Below are 22611 nucleotides of genomic sequence, written 5' to 3' on the forward strand. Positions count from 1 at the left end.
AAGGGGGTGGCAGTATTTCATAGATTTGAGGGGGCGATCAGCTCGCTGGCATGTTACCACATGTCTCTAAACCACTTTAATCACAAAACTGTACAAAATACCACTCAGCTCAAAGAATGGGTGAGGTTGTCTGTTTTGACAGTGAAGACAAAAAGGAAATACATTCATATCAGGTCTCAGAGGCAGGGGGCTTTCCTATGTCTTGATGTCATGCATTGTGCAAGGGCCAGCTGAGTCCAAATGCCCTTTACACAGCCTCCAGTGGACTATATGGAAGTCCACTGTCTGTTTTCTCAACAATTCCCAGTTTGAATCTGAAACAGGCACTCAACATGAAGCCATGAATGTGAGCAACCTGACCAGAAGTGAGACTTATTTTTGGGAGTAAGCTGACAGTCATGATATTAACTGCAATAAATCCACTTATGTAGTTTTCAAAGTGATCTCAGACATTTCATATCCACACAGTATGAGTGTTCTGGGCAAGTGAATGAAAGGGTTAGATATGCCAAATTTTACTTGTGCACATAAAATATAGTATTTGTTTTATTGCCCAGAAGCATGGGGAACTCCGAAACCATGCCAATACCACAATTGTACTGGCATGAATGTATGGGAGTTGGAATAGATATGCCTTCTTAATATATATAGAAAAATAAAAGCAATGAGGGGTTGTCTGAAATAACAGATATATTACTTTGCCCCCATTGATATACTGAGGCCACATATGTATATTCCTGAAATAATGGGGGCCTTACTATGGTTTCCAAATGGCACTTAAAGGCTTTGGGGGCAAGCTTCAATTTAAGTGTTTCTACAGTGCAGTCGATCATTTTTGGCAGCAACACCCTTTTATTTCTTTGCTGCTGTACTTGAACACAGTGGACTGAAATTTAACAGTTACTGTAAGGTTTAATTGTTGACTGTGGCATTTTGGGATGTCTTCACATTCACACTGGGTGAATAGTGTAGCACTCTGAGCTCTTTGTATACATTGTACATCTCTGGGCCCCAGACTTCAAACAGTCACTGATAGCCAAAGGTCTGAAGCCAAATGTTAAAGCTGCACTAATCAGTGTTTTTGTATTTACAGTGGATCAGTTAACTGTGACAGATATGAGTCATTGTAACAAATCCACTGTGAAATATCACCAAGTCTGCACCTCAGACCTACAGCTGTACTGTTTTGATCCAGTCTCGCAGCTCTGATCAACCTTGTTCCCAGCGACCGCTTGTTCCATTGCACCCAGTGGCCACAGAAAATAGGCAGACAAAAAAGGCAGCTTTGAATATGATTTTTATATTAGCTTGTTTTAATTTGTTGAATTACTTGGGGACTATATATAAAAATAGCTACAATTCCTACACTGTGCAAGCGAATTAGATGTAAACATCCTCAAATTAGAGCAGAGTCAGCACTTAAAACCTCACAGTCATTGTTTTGTTTCAAATTCAGAGCTGGAGTGCAGAGCAAACACAACCAAAATGTGTTTCACTCTCCAAATACATTCCAGTCTGTATTTCATGTCACCACTAAGTACACTTGTCACTTTGCCATGGTTGATATAATTACATATATGGTACCAGTGGGCACTATATTTGAAAAGACTTTACTGCTCCATCTTGTTATTTGGATAAATTATTTTTGTTCTTCCTGCAGTCTTACCCTCCATCCTGACAAGGTGCGTGTGGCCTCTGGCCAGACAGCAGGGGTGGACAAAGATGGCAAGGTGACTACTGCTGTGTTACCAGTCTGATGCCCTTTGATCCTCTATAGACCTCAAAATGTGTTTTTTGTTTGGTATTTTTACATCTTAAAATGCTAGATACTGTATTGAAGTACACTTACATATACACATGGCATTAATATGTTATATTGATGCTTCTGTTATGTATTTTTGTTGAGGATAAATATAATAAGTATGGTGTGTGTGTGTGTGTGTGTGTGTGTGTGTGTGTGTGTGTGTGTGTGTGTGTGTGTGTGTGTGTGTGTGTGTGTGTGTGTGTGTTAGCCCCTGCAACCTTGCGTTCATATCTGGGACTCCACCACCCTGGTCACCCTGCAGCAGATCGGCCTGGGAACCTTCCAGAGGGGAGTGGGATCTGTTGCGTTTTCCTTTGCTGTGAGTTAATTGGAATATAAAATGCTGTCAGTTCTCAAAGAGCTAATTGCAAATAATTTAACCACACTGATGATTTACCTAAACTGAAGGGAGAACCAGGCCTCTATTTGAAAAAGGCTGGCATGTCCCCTGTTCCTCAGCTTGTGCTTTGCCTGTTAAATTCCATTTGATGTAGTATGTTTCCACAGCACTAAACTTATCACCAAAACAACAGAGTCGTGTCACATTCACCCCCCTGCTGCTGTCAGTTTGTCTTTCCACTGAAATATTGTTTTTCATTTGGAAATGTTCTCCAGTCATGTCAAATCTGCCATAAATGGAAGTCCATATTTCCTGTATGGATGTTTCACATTGGAAAACTTCACACCTTTCCTCATTTTATTGTGAAAAATCTGCAGGATTGAGCGACCTTAATTTGTTAATGTTGGTTGCAGGATTCCGGAGCGTTCCTGTGTGTGATTGATGACTCCAATGAACACATGCTGTCAGTATGGGACTGCAACAAGGGGACCAAGCATGCAGAGGTCAAGGTAAACAACAGGCAAAGTAAGATCAGGTACAACTCAACGGGCTCAGTAATGAAGAAGTCTCAAGCCCTTACAGTGATAAGGCCACTTATTTTTACCAGCTTTATTCAAAGAAGAAGTCCTGTTAACATTCCTTTAAAGGCTTTTTGCCTTTATTTGATAGTATTGTCTAAGTGAGACAGGAAATGGGAAAGAGAGGGGGTGACATGCAGCAGGGGGCCCTGGGTTGGAATGAAGCCCTGGCTGCCGTGGTAAGGGCTCAGCATTGGTACATAGGGCACATGCTCCACTAGGTGAGTTACTGGGGGGCTGCGCAGCATGAATAGCTGGTGGTTTTAGTGGAGTTGGTGGTTATATGCAGGATAGGCGATAGCTTCCTGATATCTTCACAGTGGATCATATGTTTGATGTTAACTTTTCAGCTTGCTGTGGAGTTCTCTCTGTTCCTCTGAGGCCAAAAAACAATCAAGTGTTTTAGAAAAAGCGTATGAGAATTTTGACAGAGGTAAACTAGCAGTTTCCTTCTGCTGTCAGTCTTTGAGTGAAGCTAGGCTAAACATGTCCTGGACCGACTGTCTCTGTACGAGACACACAGACATTCAGCTCATATTGCTTGTCTCATCTGACTCTCAAGGACTCAAGGTATCTTTGTCATTTTACAACTCAGGGTTGCACCATCTTTTTTCCCAAAATGCTTGTGTAACAGATTTAGTTAGAGTCACGACAGGGTTTCATAATCCATACAAAAACAATGCAATCTTTCAACAGAAGTGATACCATGAGATTCAGCCAGGCGGCTGCAGTGTGAACAGGCAGACAGGTGCAGAACACGGCTGCATGCTCGCTGAGTAGATGCTTCTTATAAAGGAGGTCTGTTTGCAGAGATTAAGGGGGGGAAGTGATGGCGGCGGTGTCTCTGCTATGCTTTTATGGGCTTTTATCCCAAAACGCCTCAATTTCCCTGAGAGCAATTTCGCCACGGCTGTCATGGCAACAGTGTAAATATTTTATACAGTGAATTTGTCCGGCTGAGTTTATGTGTGTGTTCTGTAATGCTGCAGTGGAAATGCATAGGTGGGTGTTTGAACTTGTATATCATCTCAAGCCATGAATTTAATGGGCTTGTGCAAGAACTTATGTTTTGTGTAATATAGCATTCAGTGTACATGTGTGGGAAGGCAGCTCAGGGTGGGACAGGCCAACACTGACCAACACTGTATAAACATACGAGTTCATCCAACAGGAACAAGATAATTATACCCCCCCCTCCACAACAGTGGAATAGTCCATATGCCACTTTGCAGCACAGCCATGAATGGAGCTTTTTGTGTAGAAATGATATTTCTCTACTTTCTGTACATGCTGTACACACGGACACCAAAGGCCTACATCTGGGACTGTGTTTACATTTTGTGTTCCTGTGCCTGGTGGTAAGAAACATCTCAAGAAACAAAACCTTCATAGTTCTCTCTAGGGTTGCACAAATTTAACTTAAAGCTATACAGCTGCTTGACTTTTGGGCATCAGAACAGGCTGAAACCACAACATCTAATGTATTATCACGATTTTACAACCAACATGTTATGGTGTTACTAAACCTGTGCATAGCTTTGGCTGAACAAGTATCATACAGGGGGTATATCAGCGTTTTTTGCTGCCGGCTGCTGGAAAGGAGGCCAAGTGTGAGCTTGCAGGCTGTACAACCAAAACAATGAGCTAAAAGAGGCCTAAAAGCTCCATTAAGCTTTGGGGAGCTGCAGAGTTGAATGACAATTCTTTGTGGATTCCTTATGACAAGTGACCTCTTCTACATTACACAGTCATTTGATCCATTGTTTGTATAGAAATATCACTTAGTTCAACTATTACAGATGTATGACGTGCACATTGAATTTCTTAAAGCCACACGAGTCAATATTTGTATGAACAATGAACAGTTTGTGAAATAATGAAGTGATGAAAGGAGTTGATCATAGAGATGATCAAACAGAATTATCAATTCACACGGCTTTATAGCCTGTTCTGTCTTATTGTTCTTGTTTTACGGTCCACAGCTTTACCATTGTGGTTGGGTTTCACTGCTCTTATGTACTTCATTTCCAGCTGCAGCACATATTTGTTTTCAGTGAGTAAGCTCTGTGAAAGCCGCTGCACCCACTGAATGCCGACATTGCTCTGTATCTGCAGGATGTGTAAATAGGAGTGCACTTTCACAAGTGGTACCTGCTGCACAAAGGTCCTTGAATTGAAGAATTTAGGAAAAAAAAAACCTTCAAAGTCAACTAACCTCACCAGAGGTTACAGAATGTGAAGAAGTAACAGTTCTGATGTTATGTCATGTAAGTTAGCATGCTAATAAGCTTTATTAATATTAAACAGAAAAGTGCAGTCCTACACGTTCTGAATTCAAGTTTGCCTCTTTCATTGAAAGAAGACAAGCTTAATTGTCAGTCAGCTAATTGGGCCACTAGCTGCACAGCTAGCTCAGCTAACTAGTAGCTAACTAGCCACTAACGGTAGGTTGTAAGTCCAGCCAAAGATAGCTACAGTGAAGAGTATACTGTAGTGAGCAGCAGTGACCGGTTACTCTGTTGAAATGTTGCCCCCTATTTGTTTGCAGTGACCTTTGACAGGTGGACATATCTTACACATTGAACTCTTCTTCTTCTTTTTCTTCTTCTTCTTCTTCTTCTGCTCTTCTTCTTCTTTTTTTTGAAACTTTCTTTTTATTGAATTTTCAATTCTTTTTTCAGGGTGCAATGAACAAACAAAGTAATAACACAGAGTAACACCATATAGAACAGACAGGTTGATAAGGTTGACATAGATTTCCACATTAAGGCAACATAGGGCTATCTTTCACATAGCCAGTGAGTTACACGTTACGGAGTAAGAAGTCCATTTTTCCCAGTACTTGGTAAATTGTTCAGCTTTAAGTCTTAGAGAGAAAGTCAGTTTTTCCATGCTTTGTATTTCATCGACGATAGTGATCCAGTCGTTCCTTGATGGTGGGTTTGGCTGTAGCCACTTCCGTCTTCTTCTTCTTGTACCTTTAACTTTTCTCCAGTTTACCTTGTTGTTCATTTCCTGCCATATTTGGAGATATTTGGAGAAGATGTATTTCCTAGTTTGCATATACTTAGTATTCACTTTCTAATATACATCTAGCTAGCAGGATTGAAGACTCTCTTTTAGTCTCAATGGTCTTGATTTACATTCTGACCCCGCCAGACGTTTTCATGACTTCACTGTTACCGTAAGCATATAATGTTGCAATTGTGCTAAACAGGTGTTTGTGTGTGTTGCTGTGTTTTCAGAGTACCAACGAGGCTGTGTTTGCTGTGGAGTTCAACCCCAGCGACAGCACCAACATCATCACCTGTGGTAAATCCCACGTCTACTTCTGGACGCTCAGCACAGGACAGTTCACCAAGAAACAAGGCATTTTTGGAGTAAGACAGTTTATTCAGCGTCACTTTATCCTGACAGGAGATTTTTGTATTTTTCAATTCACTTCATTTCCCTTATTTTTCTGGTCTGTGTACAAGTAAATATGGCAAAATGAAATTTACAGTTTCCTCAGATTGAGGCCAAAAAGGGAAGTAATGAGCATGAATAAAGAGAACCGAAATTTGAGAGTAACCAGTGTGACATTAAACAAATCCAAAAGAGGAATAAACAGAGGTGCAAATCTGGCTTTAAGTGGACACACCAACATCGATTTGAATAACTGAAATATGATATTAATATCGTAAAGCAAATAATTATTTTTCAAACTTTTACTAACAATGGCTCAAAAAATTTCTTCTTAAAACAATCTCCTTTTCTTTCCAGAAATACAAGAAGCCCAAGTTCATCCAGTGCTTTGTGTTCAGTCTGACCGGAGATGTCCTGACCGGAGACTCTGAAGGTAACATCCTGACGTGGGGAAAATCAGCTGCAGATATCAAAACACTTGGCAAAGGAGCCAAAGGTCAGTGTTGTACATCAGTATGCATCACATCAAATGAAATGTCAGTATGAACCTTACCTCTGTGGAGACAAATCAGCTCAAATGTTTTGTCACTTTCTATCTATCTATCTATCTATCTATCTATCTATCTATCTATCTATCTATCTATCTATCTATCTATCTATCTATCTATCTATCTATCTATCTATCTATCTATCTATCTATCTATTCTTCCAGTCATATGTTTTTCTCTTTTTTTTTTACTGCAATTGTCCCCAAAGCTTTTTGAAAGTGGCAAAGCTTTTGGCCCTCATTTGTCTCCTGATCACTGATAAACCAGTCTCATTTGTCTTTTATTTCCCAGAGACTTTCCAGATAATGCGACAGACCAGAGCACATGAAGGCAGCGTGTTCACCCTATGCAACCTGCAGGGCGGCGCTCTGCTCAGTGGAGGAGGCAAAGACCGGAAGATCATCCGATGGAGCGCTGACTTGGCACCTGAGAGAGAGTGTGAGGTGAACTACAACTGTATGTGTGTGCGTGTGTGTGTGTGTGTGATGCTGTTGGTGGAGGCCTCTGTGAAGTTACATTGAAATAAGAAAAGCAAGGCTTGTTGATCAGTGTGATTATTTGTCCAGATTCCAGAAAAGTATGGGGCAGTCCGTACCATTGCTGATGTGGATGGGGAGGAACTATTAGTTGGTACAACCCGTAATGCGATCCTCAGAGGCACCTTCTCGGATGGATTTGTGGCCATAGTGCAGGTATGTAGTTGTGCATTAGCACTGTCAAGTTTTTGGGATGCTTGCTGCCTGTAGGTACAGAATTTAGGATTAATTATTCTTGGACTGAAGCTGCCAAATGCTTGTATGTTCTGTATCAATATTAAAGGAACAGCATTAACAACAAAGTGCAGTAAACTGTCCACGAGCGGAGACTCTGTCATCTGTTTTTACAGTGCAGCCAGTTCTAATGAAGAAGCCAGCCAATAATCAGTCGTTTTGAGCAACTATATGTTTGATTTCATGAGTAGTTTTGCACAGAACAGCAGGACGTAAGAGGAGTTGGTCATCTTGCTTAGGGAAGTTCAAGCTCTTCATGTAACAGCTCACTCTGGCTGCCTGCTGCTGATTTTCCATTACCCCTAGCAACATTTAAAACTGCTGAATTAGAGTTTTATTCAGTCAGCACTACCATCAGTTACAAACACATTGTTTCCTGTGACTTCTTCACAATAGAAAACACTCCATGTTTCATCAGTTGGATATTTTTAATGTTAAGTAGCAGCAGGATGTTTGTTTGACGTAAAGAGAGTGAATAGTAAACAGGGAGGCTGATATCACCAAGATAAAATAATACTGTAACACACTACATGCTGCACTGTAGGAATGGCAAACTCCACCCCAATCATTAAAAGCTACTATAGAGAAAGAGCTGATTACTCAATATGAATACTTAAAACTGCAGTAAAATGGGTTGGATTTCATGGAAATCTTAAGGATTGTAACTGCCTTAAAGTTATAATCACTTCATCCCCAGTAAGCACATGTAGTGTACATCACCGCAATGGATAGGTGATTTAATTGAATGCAATCAGATTCATAGGGAAGATGTAGTATCAGGATACCAATATAGTACCAGTGTCCCTGAGACGTCACTGTTCAATGTTTACACTGTACACAGTTTTAATTCTAATCACAAACTAGTAAGGAATTTGATCTACATATGAGAATACTGACTGAATCTGTTTTCACATAGTGAATGTTAACAAATGCATGCTTCTACTATGTATATTTTTGATGATCTGCAGCACCTAAGACAGTGACAGTTTTCAGAGACGAGGTTTTAGAGTTAGCAGCATGGTCCAGACAATACATGAGTACTGCAAATGCAGTGTACGTGCCACACATGCAAACTTGATTATGTGATGCATTTCATGTTCTTGTACGCACTGATCAAACTGTTTTTAAAAAACTTAAAAAACTTTTTTTTTCTCAGTTTCTCAGATTTTTAAGAGGAGGGCTTAAAGGGCACCATAAAAACATGTTATTTGTAAATGAGAATGAACTCTTTTGGATGTAAAAGTTGTAGTCTGAGCTCAATTTGAAAACAAAACAATATTTTAGAGCTTATCATACACTAGACATATTTAAGTACATACCAGACTTTAGATATAATTTGTAATGTAATTTTTATTTATTTACTTAAATTTCAGTTTAGCCATATTTCTTCTGTTAAAAGCTAAGGTTTAAATCAAGCATATCTATAGGAGACACTTGCCTGAATGCAAACAAACACTTTGTGTGCATCTATTTACATGTGGAGTCCTGTAGGACAGTCCAGATGCCTTCCTCCCTCTTTCATCATCACTTTCCTTGTGAAATGTGGTAATTACAGCAGATCAATTGCCTGGTTCATTAGGAAGGTGACTGGCACTGCCCACAAAACCCCAGCCAAGTCGTCCCTGAAGTGATGGTAGAAGCTGCTTTTGCTTTCTGCATGACGGATGGATTCAGTCAACCTCACCAAAACGCTGTAGAATATACATGAAGACACTGTTCTTAACGTTCAGTATACCACTTAAAGTAATTGTAGCTCAGAAAATGCCTCAGTACTGTGGCCTTTCCATAATATGACCTCAACATTTAGGAAGTTTTTAGTTACAGCAGTTTCACAATATGCAGAATTATTCCATAGATTGATGCTCCCCTGCAACATACAGGTGTTTTCACCATACTTACTCCAGCTGCCATCCTTCAGTGCTGAGAACATCCTCCACGGGTATCCCTTCATGCCACACGGTCTTTCATGGTCGAGATGTCTTTATGTGTCTTCTGGCACTCACAAAATGACTGACACAGATAATGCTCAGATAGTGACAGACAGTGATAGTGACGCGCTAAAGGTCTGTGCATTCACTCTGCACTAAGGTGCTTTACAATTTACAATTTGTCATTTGGCAGATGCTTTTATCCAAAGTGGCATACATATGAGATTTTCAAACATCACAAGCAAGGTTCTAAATGGGAGAGAACAACAAGAGTAAGTGCCCTAATGCAACTTTTTGGTCCAATTGGACATAGGTGTAACAGTGCTACGAGACAGTGCTACGAAGTAATGCATAGAGTGCATAGAAAGAATAGAGTTTTGTTTTGTTTTTTAAGAAAGAAGGTGATCAGTAAAGAGCTTGGTCTTTAGTCTTGGATTTAGGCTTTGATTAAAATAATCCACGGAACTGCATCAGTGGTGGCTTTGGACTGCTGTCTGTGGATTTAACTATTAAGCAAATTCCAGCAAGTACATTTCACTCATTTCACTCAGCTGCAGGGAGAGCTGTCAGGATTAGCCAAAACTGATGTTTTCATTTCATTCCATTGCAGACAAGCAGCACCAGTTTTATGAGTGTTAACAAAGGTGTGCCACAAGGTTCTATTCTCTGACCATTTTTATTCCCAATTTGTATAAATTCATTAGGTGACGAAGTTAGAAACAGTACAATTCATCTGTATGTGGACACCATCTTATATACAACAGCGCCATCTGTTGTATAGAAGTTTAAAATGAACATTTTGATATCTGGACTGCACAGCACATTTTGATTAATCTAAAATTACTGTCAAACCCTGATGAATCACAATGCATGTTCTCTAGAAAACTCTCTTACTTACTCAGAAGAGTATCCTATTAGAAATATGTTGGTTTCTGGATGACAAGCTGTGTTTTAAAAAACATGTTAATGAACTGACACAACACATTTAATGGAGATCTGTTCATTTGTTTTTGGGATTCCTCATCATGGACTGAAAGGTTTCAGCTGAAAACGACAAAAAAACAGAATGTCACAAAAGCCCGTTATCTTCTGGAGGGCTTGAGTGTTTGTGCCAGATTTCATGGCAGTCTTGCTAATAGCCTTGAACTGAAGCCTTATTTTAGATGGAATTGAAAGCATGACACTGCTTAAGGTGGTGTCTTGTTTTGTCTGACCAGCTGTGCAAAACTCAACGCTGCTCAGTTTAAATTTGACAAATGGTTCTTTGTTTTTTGAATCCATATTTTTCTCAAATGAAAATCATAGTCATTTCAGTTGCCTTCCAGCTCCCCCTGCCAGAGAAAGGGTTAAAATTTAGATGAAGAAAATTAAGATTAGAAATTGAAAACAATTGAAGAAATTGGGGAAAACTGATTTTTATCAGGACGATGTAAATGGTGTGAGTGCACTCTCTCACAAGTGCTGCTCACACCTCTAGAAAACAATCTTCTAAGATCAATTTTCAAAGGAAAACAGGACCCAGGTGGTTCTGAAGTGTGGTCAGGGACAGGCCATAATATGTCCAGTGTCCATCATGTGCAGTATGATCGCAGTGAAATGAAAAGTGAAATGTTTATCTTTATCTTTAAAAAAACTATTAAGATTAAAATTAAGACTAAGATTGTACCTTATGAGGTAGATGTTAGTGCTTCAGTACATCGAGGACCGAACAAGATGAAAACTGATTGTGTTTGTGTGTGTGTGTGTGTGTGTGTGTGTGTGTGTGTGTGTGTGTGTGTGTGTGTGTGTGTGTCTCAGGGCCATGTGGATGAGATGTGGGGGCTGGCTACACACCCCTCTCAGAACATCTTCCTCACCTGTGGTCACGACAGACAGGTGTGTTTGTGGAACACAGAGGAACACAAGCTGGACTGGTGCATCACCCTGGAGGTAGGAGCCTAGTTTTCCCTAATGCATGAACGATTGAACTGATATTCTTCAGTTAACAGCACTTATATTTGAATAAACCACATCAATATTCATTCCAGTGCTGATGCACATACTGTTAACTCATCCTGTGTGTCACTGACAGGAGTATGGGTTGTGTGCTGGTTTCTGCCCAAATGGATCAGTGGTGTCAGTCGGCCTCAGCACAGGAAGGTAATATAGCACAAAGTTCCAGCACTATTACACTTACAGCAACCTGTGAACTGATAAAATTCTGTAAGATAACGAAAAAACAATCTAAAAATTTACCAAAAGGTCCAGGATATGAAAAACATTAGAAAAAATATATGCAGTATATGATAACGGAAACATTTTAAAGGAATAGTTCAACATTTTGGGAAATACCTTTATTCACTTTCTATCCAAGAGTGATGTGTTCAGGTGCATGCACACCTCATGTCCATGTGTTCAGTACAGAGCTCTAGGCGGGACATGATTAGCCCATCTTAGCATTAAGGTTGGGACCAGTTCCAGCACTTAATTCCCCCTTTGACCTCAAGTGTTAATACTTACTGTTTGAGCTATACTAAATACATGTTATCACCATCATAATTACTGCTGCTGACTCAAAGCTACATGTGTCCAATATTCACTCTCTGTTAGCTCCTGAGAAGAGAATCTGGCTTCTTAGCAGGTAGATGCTTCACTGTGTCCCCCAACTGCTCTCTGACTGCTTCTGTCTGCTGTTTTGTGCTGAGCAGGTTGTGTACAGTGGGTTTATTAGAGCTTTTTTCACTGAAAACCACTGCCTGCTGTAAACGAAACCAACACGATTAGCTAAGATGTTTGGAAGCTCTATAGAGCTGAGAGGAGCCGTAGACATGCTGATAATTCTCTGTGGGTTCATCAATACGAGCGACTTCTTTTACATTATGCTGAAAATTGTGCAGCTATAACATTCAGATCCAAGGTTAATATAAATTTGTAATATAATAAGAAAATTTCCCAAAATTTGAACTATTCTTACAGAGACTCCAAAGACAAGGCTTATGTTTTACCACAAGTTAAATATTGCAGTAATAATGTATGCTTGTCACACAGTCCCACGGCACTTCTGGACTTTGCTCATGACACACCAGACTGCCCCACATGCTGCCGTTCCATATTTGTGACTGAAAAGACAAAGCAAGACGCATTTCTACCTTTAATAAAGTAAATCATAACAAATCTGCACCGTGCTGTGATGAATCTCTACCTGTCTGCCTCAGTCCTGATGAACCTTTCTTGTCCCCCTCTAACCCTCACAGGTGGATGGTCCTTGACCTGCTGACCAGAGAGGTGGTCTCTGAGTCCACTGATGGGAACGAGCAGCTGTCTGTCATGAGATATTCACCAGGTCAGACTTCGTTGTCGGCTCTCTGTCGTCTCAAACTGCTCTCAGAGTTCTGTCTGCAGACATCACAGCTGGGTTTAACATCAACTGTGGGAAGTCTGCAGGAAAAGAGGACGTCAGTGTGTGACTTTGATGAGCATCTTCACTTAAAACACATGCACATGCAACTCTGGAAACAGCTAATAAGTGGACCTTGAGATAATTACTCTCCTGCATATACTGTGTATCATGAATCTGGAATTGCATGCCTTTATTAGATAGCAACGACAGACAGATGACAGGAAATGAGGGAGAGAGGTATGGAACAAAGGTCCCTGGTTGGATTCAAACTGGGGACATTGCTGTTCGTGGTTGGTGCCTTAAAACCTAAACCACAGAAAACAGAGGATGATTATCTTTATTTTTAGTGGTTGACGACAGAGATGTGATAAGAAATGAGGAGAAAGAGGGGGGATGACATGCATTAAAATTTCTAATTACATCACAATTACATGGTGGCGTCTCCAGTCATTAGCTACCTGGACACCCCACACAGAGGATTAACTTGATCTAATGAAAGATTAAAGTAACAATTAAAAACATATGAGTGGTTGTAGCCGCGGGGTTATTTCCATAGTAGCAGATGTGGAAATCCCCTTTAGCTGTGTGAATGCGCTCTTGTGTTTTCAGATGGCAGCTTTTTAGCTGTTGGATCTCATGACAACTTTATCTACATCTACAATGTGACAGAGAGTGGCCGGCGTTACACCCGCTTCGGGAAATGTAATGTGAGTTAAATGTCAAATCCATGTCTAGATGTCCCCATTGGTTCCTTGGATTTCCTCTTGTTCCAGTCTGACATTCTGGAAGTGCGTTTTTATGGTGTAAGATCGCTGTCAAAAAGACGTGTCCATAATTAAAGTTTCGTATTTGTTAAGTTAACAATTTGTGTGTCATAAAAGTTGTTTTACACAAAATTCTGCTGTCATATACGTGAGTCTGTGAAATTGGGTTCGGGTTACGAGTGTTTTTATATGAGTATGAGTCTAAGAGCTGTGAGTGCAAAGTCTTGAGAATACAACTCATTTTTCTACGACTACGAAGTCTTCACTGTGGATATGAATTCAAGTTTATGGGTACGACTCGAAAAGTGCTGAAATGACGTCACTGAGGTTACAGTCAAGTCGCAGGGGAAAGTAATCGATCGGCAATTCCTCTAACTGCGCATGCGCATGCCCCAGACGCAAACATGCAGGGCAACGCCGCCATCCCAGGAGAGACTTCACAGGCAATGTCAAATCGTTAATAAATTGTTAATTGTTAACTTTACAAATACGAAACTTTAATTATGGACACGTCTTTTTGACAGCGATCTTACACCATAGGTTTTGTTCTTTGTGTGTCCACCCCTAGTTGCTGTGACTGCTCAGTTCTTCTTGAACAAAGTAAAAAATATCACCAGATTAACAGCAACATTATGCAGGATTTTTTTTTTCGCGCCCTTACAGTTTCTGAGTGCAACTCCTTGTTACACCAGTGAACTGAGGTGACTTACAGCAGCTACGACCAGGTCTCTGATCTGGATCGTATTTATGGAGAAAATATTCTCTGGTTTTCTCTCTGATGTCATTTAGTAGAGTTTAGTAATGGACAGACAGCGTTACTTGTTGCTAAAATAACCACTAACTGCTGCTGTTTGGAACTGCCATTAGCTAGTTAGCTCAATTAGCCGTGCAGCTTGGGGTCCTATTAGCTGACTCCCTGCTGCCCCGCTCCCCACCAGTATTCCTCACTATTGCCCCCCGCCTTTGCACTTTGGGCCTGAAAACCTCCTCATCCTCACAGTCCAAAGCTCTTGTGCGAGCAGTGTAAACACCCAGCACTCAAGCTCCCAGTTCAGCCAGTCAGTTTGCAGCAGTTTGTGGTTACTTTAGCAACAAGTAAAGCTACCTGTCTGTCAGGAAACTCTGTAAATCACCATAAGTTATTTTCTCCATAAAATATTATCCAACTTTACTGAAACCAGTAGAATCAGAACCCCTCACCCTCCTACCTGCCCATCATCTATCATCATCATATAATTTATACTGTGGATAAATGATATTTGAAAGCTAAAGCCTGACCCTGATGGTTTCCATGCTGGTCTATGCTGGTTTATGCTGGATTGATGCTGGTTTAGCTGGTGAGTCAACATAGCTATGTTGGTACACCAGCATGGTGTTGCTGATAACGCTGGTGGACCAGCATGTTGTTGCTAGTGATGCTGGTGAACCAGCATAACCAGCACGGGATGCTGGACCAGCATAACCAGCATGGAATGCTGGTCAACAGCATCGAAACACAACATATCATTAGCCTCATAGCATAATTGCCTAAGTCATATTTTAAGGTTTTTCGGGCGATAAGGCAAGATGAAGCAGCAGTGTCAGGGAGTATAGTTAGGCAGATATCTCAATTTGGCCAAAAAATGACTTAGGCAATTATGCTATGAGGCTAACGATATGCTGGTTTTGCTGGTGGCTAGCTTTGCTGGTCTATGCTGGTTTTTCTAGCAGGGTCACACAACAGAACAGACCAAATCGGAGCTCCAGCAGGTGCCTGGGCTCAGTGCTGACAGAACACACGAACACACTGTTGGTTTGCATCTGCAAAAACATGGAGTAACACCAGCCTTATCCTCTAACATTGATTTCACATTATCTGATACTGCATCTGCTTTTCTGCCCAATCAGGGTCACTCCAGCTTCATAACTCACCTGGATTGGTCCAAAGATGGAAAATACATTATGTCTAATTCAGGCGACTATGAGATCCTTTACTGTAAGTGATAAATGTATCTTTTTTGTACTTAAATCCTCAGACAGCAAAACAATCTACTGATGTGACTGTGATGATGAATGCATTTTGACAGGGGACATAGCAGCAGGGTGTAAACTGTTAAGGAATCGCTTCGAGAGCAAAGACAGAGAATGGGCCTCCTATACCTGTGTGCTGGGCTTCCATGTCATGGGTGAGGAAGAGAACATTTTTCTCCTTTCATGTGTCGGGACTGTTGTAGCCCCTAAACAAGGCAGTGTTATTGTATGAAGTCAGGCTGATGACTGCTGCTCTGCTGTTCCAGGTGTGTGGTTGGAGGGCTCTGACGGCACTGACATCAATGCCCTGTGTCGCTCTCACAGTGAGAGGATGGTGGCTGTGGCTGATGACTTCTGTAAAGTCCACCTCTTCCAGTACCCCTGTCCTAAACCTAAGGTAGGAAGTGTTTCCTTAACACAAAGAGGAAAAGTAGGAGAATATTGTAGTACTTTAAAGGTACTGTGTGTAATGTAACTTGCAGTTTAATTTCAGTCATCCAGTCATTTTAATCACCATATCTTGAGAGCTAACTGTGTAATATCAGCAAACTGGGAGGAGGGACAGCTTCTACATTTAGCAGACTCTGGAGTGGTAGTGCAATTTATGTCAAATCTGTAAAGTAAGTGTTGAAGTAAAAAGTACAATGATTCCCTCTGAGATGTAATGGGGTTGAAGTATAAAGTAACAAAATGTAATACAATGGAAATATACACATGAAGTAAAAGGGCCTAAAAATTGTATTTAAGCAATTTAATTGAGTCAGTAAACTTTGCTCAATGCCACAACTGGTGACAGTTCTCTGTACAATAGTGCTAATAGTTCAATCATCTTTTCCATGGGGCAGATTTGACATAATGTCAAGAAATATCATCAAAACACTGAAGTAGATTTAGTTTAAAGAGTGATTTCAGTTCATTAAGCTGTTTTATTCAGGATGTCTCACTGAGATCAAGATCTTTATATGTCTTTATATACAGCACAACATCACAGACAGACAATTCAGTCACACAAAGCTGTCATTATACACACCCACACACTCACAGAAACAGTCACAAGTAATGCATGCAGACACCTGTGGTATCAGTTATGATCACTCACTCTGTGGCGAGTGTAACAGCTCTCCAGAGTAATGAATTTAACGGCACTGTGGTCATTTGCATCAAGTTTTATTGATGTTTTGGAAATCTTGTGCAATTAGCAGTTGAGGTAAAAGGATGACCTGAAGTCAGGGACTGTCTTAACCGTGCAAGAAAAATCGCTGAGACGGCTTTTAAGATGACTTCAAACCTGTCTTCAAACCAGACATTACTCCTGGACCTCCTCCCACTGTAAAATCTTTCTTTCCTCTTCAGGCACCGAGCCACAAGTACGACGGCCACGGCAGCCATGTCACCAACGTCTGCTTCACCCACAGTGACTCCCACCTCCTCTCCATGGGTGGGAAGGACACTTGCATCCTTCAGTGGAGTGTGATGGGAGGCGGGGCGAGCGACAACAGGGAGAGACTGGCCTCTGCCTCGTCCACCTCCACCAGCTCCCCAGAACCTGCCACCAGCTAGGAAGGACACAGTTATGAACAGAGACAGAGGGGGAAGTGTTTACACACAGCCAGAGAGGCATGTTAGTCAGTGGACAGAAGCCACAGGTATTGGCTCAGCAGGGCCTCTGCGGTGCCACTGCTGCCTCAGTTTCATACAGAACATGTAGAGGAATCCTCTCCAGGAGGAATGTGCATATACATTTCACTTCCACACCTCCATAATAATTTAAATCCTTGTGAAACTGGACAGTGCGATTCTTCCCTTAGCACAGAATCTTAGTTATTCTGTCGGATATGTGGAGAGGATCATTAGAAGTGGTCGTGTACAGAACATGACTCGACTCCTCTGGCGACACAGACATTGGTGTCAGTGAACATTCCTTTGTTTTACTTCATCTTGTTTCTCTAATTTAGCAAAGTGCTGCATTGCGCCATATGCCATTGGCTTCTGAAGCTGTTTTCATCATGTTTTACATGTTTTTAATATTTTAAGCAGTGTTTGGACATCTCAGCTAATATTGATGCTGTTTTTATGCTTGCGTTAGACAGACTGTGACAAACCTGTTCAAATGATATCAACTCTCAGCATTTCTGACTAATTAATTTCTCTAACAGTAGATCAGAACACTTGAAATCATTACATTAGTACCCTTTACCATATTTAAGAGAGCATTTGGGAATACTGTGATGTTGTATCTGTCAAGCTCCCAATAAATAACTCAAGACTGGAAAGTGCATTGTGTGTGAAGTGTCAGTAGTGGGCAGTGCTGCTCCAGGAATTGTGTGCTGTGTGCTTGAGGAAGTGCATGTTCCCAAACTACATGTCCCAGACCAGAATATCCAAGATTGAACCCCATAAATCCAGTAGGATCATAGTCCTCCAATTTAGTTAACTTAATGAAACTTGAGTACAAACTCAGCTGATAAATATCTTGTCATAGAAGATAACAGTGGATTTAAAACACCTCAACCATGGTGGAAGTACTCAGATCCTCTACTAAAGTAGCATTACTGCAATGTAAAAATACTTGAAAATGTTACTTAATAGTATAAATGTAGTAGAAATAGAAGAACAGTAACAGCACCCAGAATGCACAGTGACACCTTTTGCAGTTTAATATATAATATACAATTGAATTACTAATGCATTAACATGACAGCATCATTTTAACAGTGTACTTTAAGGTGGAACTAATTCGACTAAATAAAGAAAGATAATAGATCCTTTGAATGTATACAAATGCTCAGTATAATATAAACTAATCAAATGTTTTATACTGTGTTGTGTAGTAAAGAGTCCAATATTTCCCTCTGAAATGTAGTAGAGCTGAAATCTAAAGCAGCATAAAATAAAAAGTCTATCAAAAATACATGTAAATGCAATACTTGGGTAAATGTACTTAGTTAATTTCCTTCTCTGCGCCTCAAGGGCTCACAAGATAAACATGAAGAGTGAGAGTTGAGTAACAGGTTAGGAAAACAGTAACACAAAAGCAGCTGTGTGTGTGTGTGTGTGTGTGTGTGTGTGTGTGTGTGTGTGTGTGTGTGTGTGTGTGTGTGTGTGTGTGTGTGTGTGTGTATTTAATTTGTTTTTTATCCTGTGACACATTAATTTTACCTCTTCTGAATGAAAGCCATTTCTGCCAAGAGAAGAAAAATAAATGGATGAAAATTTTGGAATAATAAGAATATTCATGATAAAACAAAATGAGGAGATACTAAAAGTCAAACTTTTGAGACCGAAATTCAAATTTTGATTTTGTAGGTCAAATTTTTATATGTATTGCATCAAATTGTGCAATCTTATAAATAATATGATACGAGGTCAAACTGATGACACAGCAAGTCCTAAAGATTTACACATAAAATTTAATATGTCATTGTCAAAGTAATTACACAAACAAACAGACAAAGATGGAAAAAACTATAAAAAGCCATTTCCACCCAACCAAACAGTGCAGTAGAAGACACAATAATAGGAGATGCTGCAACATGTCATAGATTTTTTACAGGCCAGAAAGGTGTAGAGTGAGGCTTGGTCTTATTGCTCCAACCCTTTTACAACACACAACCTCTCTGACATCAGGAAGCAGCATCAGACAAAACCTCAATACATACGAGTACTATACCATACTAACATCCACACAGCATTCTGATCATCTGTGTTTAAACTTGTTTCACTATAGAAAAAAAATCTTGGCTTTTTAAACAAACATTATGAGATACGAAGGCATAATACTGAAACAGTCAAATTAAAGTTAGGAGTGACTTAACTGTAATACTACCATCACGTAATTCATCATTTTAAATTTAAATTACTGTCTTACTTTCTTGGGTAAGTCAGTGATGGGCTTCCACACACGAGGCCTCACAGCTCACAGACATATATGACCTGTGACTGCAGGTCACAAGTGGACACTGCTTCATTTTAAGAGGTCATGGTCTTCAGAAAGGTCTGCTGGAAATAATCATTCAGCGATCATGTGTGTCGGTGGATAACAGTGATCACATCTGCCTGCTCCTCCTGCAGCTCACTAGCTGTGAAATTGGTGATACAACATTATTACTTAAAAGTTGGGGCTTATTACATAACAGTCTCTTTGGAGCTTGTAGGATTTTATTTTGAAGGAGGCATGTGTTCTTTGCCTCTGCTGTGTGTGTGTGTGTGTGTGTGTGTGTGTGTGTGTGTGTGTGTGTGCGTGCGCGCGCGCATATGTGTGTACCTTCCGAGTTTCCTTCTTTGTGATTTGTCAGTAACTTAAATATCTTTAGTCTGTGCAACCTCCTTTCCTCTCCTAGCATTTTTCTAAATAACCTTTTGGTTCCCACAACGCTCACGAGAATCGCTTTAGGGACATTATAAAATGTTATAGGTTTACACTTTAAGTTACGTGTGCGTGCCTGTATTTCATATTCTAAATAAGTTGTTGATTAAACCAGGGCCAGTGAAAAAGTTAATTGTAAGATATCGGAGAATACCGACTATCTCCGAAGATGACGATTTGCACACGAACGAAGGGGGCCAGTGAGTGTGTGTTTCTGTGTGCGAGTGTATGTGTGTGTTGAACTGAGCGGAGGTGAAGAAGAGGAGGATGAAGCTGGGAGCGGAGGATGGGAGGAAGAGTGGAGTAAGAGACAGGCTAGCTGTGTGTGAATGAGTGAGTGAGAGAGGAAGAGAAGAAGAAGGTCGTCTGAGGGGCCGAAAACAAAGACTTGAGTTTTCGGGGGATAACCTCTGGAACATTACTAACGGAAACTTTCAACTTTTTACCCGCCACAGCTCAGCTCGTAGTGCCCGGAGCCGGCTTTGTTTCACGGCGGGGGTGTCTACGATAAATGAAGGAATAAAATAGATTCCCATCGATCTTTTCTATCCAAGCGGGGAATACCCTGGGACTGATTTTGCGAAAGGTTACGAGAGAATGGCGGCCAACATGTACCGAGTGGGAGGTAAGGAATGTTTTACATTTTTAAGACACCCCCCACAACGTGATTGTTCGTTTCGACAGCAAGGTGGCTAGCTAGCCGCTAGCTGTCTGTTCGATTAGCCGCTAACTAATGCTAGCTCTTTCCTAGCGTCCGTACGTGCGTCCAGTCTTGCATCGAAGAACGTCAAATCTATTAAATCAACCAACGATGTATTGTGACTTAGCTAATGGGCAAATGGAGATAATTCCAACATTATGACTTAGTTTCCACTCGGACGGAATTAGCCGGAAACGCTCCCGTATTTGACATGGATATAGTACACTAAGCAGTGTTGTAATATTTAGAAAATATCAACTTTTAAACCAGATTGCCGTGATATCCCGAGTAGTTTTCCCCCATAATATGTTAACGTTACCCCTCCTCAGGCGGCTGCCGAACAGCGTGGACCGTCTCTGAAAGTTACTGTTTTTAATTTGTACCAAATGCAGCCTGGTGGATACCAGAGTTTATGTAATTGTATTTGTAGTTGGAAGTCCGCGAAGCAACCGTAATTTGTTACATTTTCTGACGTGGAGTCTGTACATATGGTAACGTCCTGGAAGTGATCACAATGCTAGTTAGCAGGAGCTGCTAGCTGTTGAGAGGTCAGCGTAAAACAAATTCTAGCGACGTCCGTAGTAGTTTGCTAAAGCTCGTTGGCTAGCTTTGTCGGTGTGGTGGGTTAATTTCATTATCGCCTCCGCCATATCACAACATATGCAGCGGGCAGCGTTAGCCGTGCAAGCTAACTTTGGTCGCTAAGTTTTGTTAGCCTACGAATTGTATGTGGTGAAGTTATGTGTTATCCGATGCGATTGCTTCTTCACGAAATATTGACAGATACGTGGTCCGTTTACTAGAACCAACGTTAACTACCTTTTCTTATACAATTTTTCATTCGTTACGAAACACCGGCAAGAGAAACGCATACCATAGAGTCAAATCCCCGAAAAACCTGAAGTAAGTTACGTTAGCTAATGCTAACTTACTACAAGTGTAACAATTTCAGTGTCCGTGAGACTTCTCATTTCATTATGGCCGCTACTTTGCCGCTGGACGGAAACTGCAGCATATCAGCAAAATGAAATTAGGACATGTATTTAACATGACCCCTGACAGCACACATGTCGAGTGTTTGCATGGTACAGTAAAATGTTTCAGGTCGTCTCATTTAAAAATCACCTCACTCATTTGCTAACACCGGGTTTCCAAACGTCACCAGAGAAACGAAACGCCGGTAGAGACGGCAAGATGCACGTATATTGTTTTATCCCCAGTTCCATCGATGCTTTGACATGGATAAGTGTGCCTGTAGCGTTATTTCACTGTGGGTGTGATTTGTGGCCTTGTCTTTTCGGTGCTAACGCTTGTTGTCTCCGAGCATTAATAACGATGTTAGGACTTAGTGTACCTTCTTTGAATGTGGGCTTGTGGCGGCAGAGATGGCTGAATTGACAGTGAGATCGTGTGACAGGCTTAGCGCTCTGTAAGGTCATACAAGAGTCTGGAGACTATTTAGGTCATACTGATTAAACACCACTCTGCAAAATATGCTCTATAATTCTGTGCTTAACATTAACACTTTGGTCGAATCGTGTAACGGTATACCTCAATGAAATCCTGTGTTATAATTTAGCATTGTTACCATCGTGCAGCACTTTTGCAATGGTTTGTATGATGAGTGTGGGACTCATCCACAGCAGACAGCAAAGGCACCACCTGTCTGTGTCAGTGGCAGTGTGGTAGATTGGGCTCATATGAATTATCACATAAGGTTGTCAAAAAATACTTCATAATTTTAATACCATGTGGTTAAAATGATATGGTCTCCATTAATTATGCATTGGATAGTATCTGAGCTAAAAATAATATAATCAGCTTCTCAACCATTATGGTTAACATACAGACGTGTTGGTATGTGCTCAGTGTCTTTTTCTGTATCAGCACTGTGTGCAATATTTATTTATTTATTTATTTATTTATTGTGGTATCCAAAGTGGTAAAGAGTCATTTCTTAATAATAAGTTTTTATTCTAGTATTGTGTTGAAGTTTAAATTTCTGGTATTGTGACATTA

The 22611-nt window shown here is 40.6% G+C and overlaps 2 protein-coding genes across 3 annotated transcripts in view; both read left to right on the plus strand.

Moving 5' to 3' along the window:
* The window catches only part of eml3 (EMAP like 3), a 56822-nt gene extending 39020 nt beyond the window's left edge, over positions 1-17802 (plus strand). For both annotated transcript variants that reach the window (XM_070993442.1, XM_070993443.1), the window contains 15 exons: positions 1661-1730; positions 2013-2123; positions 2558-2653; positions 5968-6102; positions 6485-6623; positions 6967-7118; positions 7242-7367; positions 11171-11302; positions 11445-11512; positions 12607-12695; positions 13362-13459; positions 15404-15491; positions 15583-15681; positions 15793-15923; positions 16880-17802. In XM_070993442.1, coding sequence (XP_070849543.1) covers positions 1661-1730; positions 2013-2123; positions 2558-2653; positions 5968-6102; positions 6485-6623; positions 6967-7118; positions 7242-7367; positions 11171-11302; positions 11445-11512; positions 12607-12695; positions 13362-13459; positions 15404-15491; positions 15583-15681; positions 15793-15923; positions 16880-17086 — 1741 coding nt within the window. In that variant the 3' untranslated portion in view covers positions 17087-17802. The remainder of the gene's footprint in view (positions 1-1660; positions 1731-2012; positions 2124-2557; positions 2654-5967; positions 6103-6484; positions 6624-6966; positions 7119-7241; positions 7368-11170; positions 11303-11444; positions 11513-12606; positions 12696-13361; positions 13460-15403; positions 15492-15582; positions 15682-15792; positions 15924-16879) is intronic.
* A 2289-nt stretch (positions 17803-20091) lies between these two features.
* Positions 20092-22611, plus strand: part of mta2 (metastasis associated 1 family, member 2) — a 31784-nt gene continuing 29264 nt past the window's right edge. The window contains exon 1 of the mRNA XM_070993584.1: positions 20092-20517. Coding sequence (XP_070849685.1) covers positions 20490-20517 — 28 coding nt within the window. The 5' untranslated portion in view covers positions 20092-20489. The remainder of the gene's footprint in view (positions 20518-22611) is intronic.

This window comes from Chaetodon trifascialis, chromosome 23 (genome assembly GCF_039877785.1).
Source record: "Chaetodon trifascialis isolate fChaTrf1 chromosome 23, fChaTrf1.hap1, whole genome shotgun sequence".
In the NCBI taxonomy this organism is placed as follows: domain Eukaryota; kingdom Metazoa; phylum Chordata; class Actinopteri; order Chaetodontiformes; family Chaetodontidae; genus Chaetodon; species Chaetodon trifascialis.